General features: G+C 42.1%; 1 protein-coding gene across 1 annotated transcript in view; it reads right to left on the bottom strand.

The window, feature by feature from the left end:
- Positions 1-845: 845 nt before the first annotated feature.
- The window catches only part of LOC119573435 (cyclin-dependent kinase 20-like), a 23,894-nt gene continuing 21,123 nt past the window's right edge, over positions 846-3,616 (bottom strand). The window contains exons 8-9 of the mRNA XM_037920664.1: positions 1,656-1,805; positions 846-1,047 (exon numbers count right to left, since the gene is read on the bottom strand). Of these exons, the coding sequence (XP_037776592.1) occupies positions 868-1,047; positions 1,656-1,805 (330 nt within the window). The 3' untranslated portion in view covers positions 846-867. The remainder of the gene's footprint in view (positions 1,048-1,655; positions 1,806-3,616) is intronic.

The following is a 3,616-nucleotide window of genomic DNA, read 5'->3' as shown; positions in this document are numbered from 1 at the left end:
GAGAAGAAGGAGGAGAGAAGAGAGGAGAGAAGAGAGAGAGAGAGGAAACAGAGAGGAGAGAGAGAGAGAGAGAGAGAGAGGGAGAAGTGGAGAGAGAGAGAGAGAGAGAGAGAGAGAGAGAGAGAGAGAGAGAGAGAGAGAGAGAAGAGAGAGAGAGAGAGAGAGAGAGAGAGAGAGAGAGAGAGAGAGAGAGAGAGACTTGCAAATAATTAAGACTTAAAGACCGACGGAAAATCTCCCTCAAGGTCGACCCTCGCCGAGAAAAGGAGACGGAGGCGAGTCTGAAGGTCGACGGAGAAACGGTCCGGCTTCCGTATTTTATATTCTCTCTCTGTCTTTCTTTCTTTCACTCACTTCCTTTCTTCTATCATATTTCCTCTCAGTCTTCTTTTTTTTTCTCTTCTTAGTTTCCTGTTTTTTTTCCTGCTTATCTTTTTTTTTTTTCATTCTCTTTCCCTTCTTCTCGTCCTTCTCTCATTCATTTTCTTCATTCCACGCATCTTTCCTTGCTTCCCGCTTATTCCTTTTTTCTCTCCTCTCTTCTCTTTCTTCCTTCTACTCTTCGTGTATCGTTCTCTCCTTTTCTCCCTCACATTTTTTTTTTACACAATCCTTCTTAACTTCCCTCTTTCTCTCCTTTCCTCTCTTCCTCTCTTCTCCTCATTTCTACCTTTTTCTTCCTTCCCCCTTCCCTCCCTCCTCCCCCCACCATCCCTCCCTCCTTCCCTCCTATGCTCCCATTCCCTCCCTCCTATCCTCCCCATCCCTCCCTCCTATCCTCCCCATCCCTCCCTCCTTCCCTCCCATCCTCCCCACCCCTCCCACCCTCATCCCAGAACCCCAAGCCCAGCATCTCCCCCCCATCCTTCACCCCTTCATGTACAGCGTCTCGAGATGGTCCCGAATGGCGTCCGAAACGTGGTGAATGGGGAAATCCGTGACGTAATCCTGTGTGGCAGGGGGGGGCCTCTTCTCGGAGCGTGGCAGGGGCATCTGGCTCACGGGGGTCGCCAGGGGAGCCGTGAAGAAGTAGGTGTGGAGCAGCGCCTGTGAGGGAAGGTGGAGATAGGTGATAAGGTGGAAGGGACATGGGTGGACGGTGACGGAGGTGGAGGGAGATAAGGTGACGGGGCTGGCGGCAGGGTGGAGGCGAGATGGGGGATTAGATATGGACGTGGGGTTCGGTGTGCCTGACTTGATGGTCTTTGGCATAACAACATATACATAAGAACATACACAAATACATACAAACAAACACAGACAAGCAAACGAACATATATACATACATACATTTATATATATATATATATATATATATGTATATGTATATATATATATATATATATATATATATATATATATATATATATATATAGTGTGTTGTGTGTGTTTGTGTGTGTGTGTGTGGTTGTGTGGTGTGTGTGTGTGTTGTGTGGTGTGCGTGCGTGCTTGTGTGTGTGTGTGCGTGCGTGGTGCTGTGTGTGTGTGTGTGGTGCGTGTGGTGCGTGCGTGCTGGTGCGTGTGCGTGCGTGCGTGCTGTGTGTGTGTGCGTGCGTGCTGCGTGTGTGTGTGTGCGTGCGTGCGTGCGTGTGTCTATCCATCCATCAATCTGTCTACCCTTCCATTTATTCCCTAATCTATACACTCACACACACCTTTTTGGCAGATATCCTCTTGTCCGTTGAATATATCAGAAACTTTTTGATGAGATCCATGGCGTCAGGCGAAGCATCGGGGAGAACCTGAAAACAAGGAAAAAAAAAAAAAGACTTTAAAAATGACGGCAAATTATATCTCATCTCGAACTAAAATATTCTTGGAATTCCGAAAGACTCGCTTTTGCTTTACATTATTTATCTTGATGGTGTCCATTACCATTATTACTCTACGTGCAATCCACCGCGCTGGCTATGCTCTTGCAATATATATCTGTGTACAGCATGCAACACCTTCCTTAGCAATGTTCAAGCTCATTTCGTTAATGATACAGGTGTTAAGGGATTATAAATCTACATTTTTTTAAAAGACTGCATGAAAATATTCTCAAAAGGAGGGCGTGGTTTATTTCCTTATTATTTCGTCTCTTCCATCTTCTAATTATCTATTGTTATCTCTCTCCCTCCCTTCTTTCCACATTTTCTTTTATCTTTCCTTTCGCCTTTTCTCCCTCCTTCCCTCCCTTTCTACAGTTTCTTTTATCATTCCTTCCTCCCTCCTTCACTCTTTCTTCCATACTTTCTCCCTTTTACCAATATTTCCTCCCTTATTGACTCCCTTCTTTCCTTCCTTCCTCCCTCTTTTTCATATCATTCCTCTCTCCCTTCCTCCCCACCTTTCTTTCTTCCATCTTCTCTCTCTCCCTTCTTCCCTTCCTTCTTTCCTCCCTCCCTCCCTCTCTCCCTTCCTTTTGTTCAACCTCCTCGTCTTTTTCCGTTCCTTCTTTCTCCCTTCCTTCCTTTTGTTCAACCTCCTCGTCTTTTTCCGTTCCTTCTTTCTCCCTTCCTTCCCTCCTCCGTTAGAATCCTGCCCAAGGGTTCGAGATTAAAGGGAAAGGGACGTCAAATCGAATTCGTGACGTAAAACCGCGGATCATATGAGGATCCTGAAGAAGAAGAAGAAGAAGAAGAGGAAGAAGAAGAAGAAGAGGAAGAAGAAGAAGAAGAAGAGGAAGGAGAAGAAGAAGAAGAAGAAGGAAGAAGGAGGAGGAGGAGGAGAGAAGGAGGAGGAGAAGATGAAGGAGGAGGAGGAGAAAAAGAAGAAGAGGAAGAAGAAGAAGAAGAAGAAAAAGAAGAAGCAGAAAAAGAAGATGAAGAAGAAAAAGAAGAAGAAGAAAAAAGAAGAAGAAGAAGAAGAAAACAATGATAATAATGATAATAATAATAATAATAATAATAATAAGAAAATGAATAAGAATAAGAGGAAGAAATAGAAGAAGATGAAGAAGAAGAAGAAGAAGAAAAAGAAGAAGAAAAAGAAGAAACTAGGATGAACAATAATAATAATAATAATAATAATAACAATGAGGAGGAGGAGGAGGAGGAGGAGAGGAGGAGGAGGAGGAGGAGGAGGAGGAGGAGGAGGAAAAGGAGAAGGAGAAGAGAAGGAGAAGAAGAAGAAGAAGAAGAAGAAGAAGAAGAAAAGAAGAAGAAAGAAAGAAAAGGGAGAAGAAGATGATGATAATGAAGAAGAAGAAAACGCAGAAGAACAAGAAGTAGAAAAAGGAAAATAAGAGGAAGATTAATAATAATAAAAACAGGAGGATACCGAAACACTAGCTTGTTCAAATGTGAGTTCAAACTATAAAGCAGAATTACAACTATACGTTCATATTCAGAGTAAAGGCGTTTTAACTTGCACTTTACCTTCGTCGATAATGTATGATTTTTATTTTGTACATGAAATGACCTAAAACATGTGCTGTTGATACTAGGCTCTTTGGAATGTACGATTTCCGAAAACAGCAGAGAAAATATTGATCTAAATTTACTTCTAAAAATTTGTGTCGAAAAAAAAGGAAAAAGAAAAAAATTCTCTCCTCTTTCATCATTAACAATAATTATAGCAATCACATAATTATCAGAAAACTTAAATATGTCGAATATGAAGAAAATAAAGA

This window comes from Penaeus monodon, chromosome 5 (assembly GCF_015228065.2).
Source record: "Penaeus monodon isolate SGIC_2016 chromosome 5, NSTDA_Pmon_1, whole genome shotgun sequence".
Lineage (NCBI taxonomy): Eukaryota > Metazoa > Arthropoda > Malacostraca > Decapoda > Penaeidae > Penaeus > Penaeus monodon.
The sequence above is the reverse complement of the archived record's forward strand: the minus strand, read 5'-3'. Positions and strand labels throughout refer to the sequence as shown.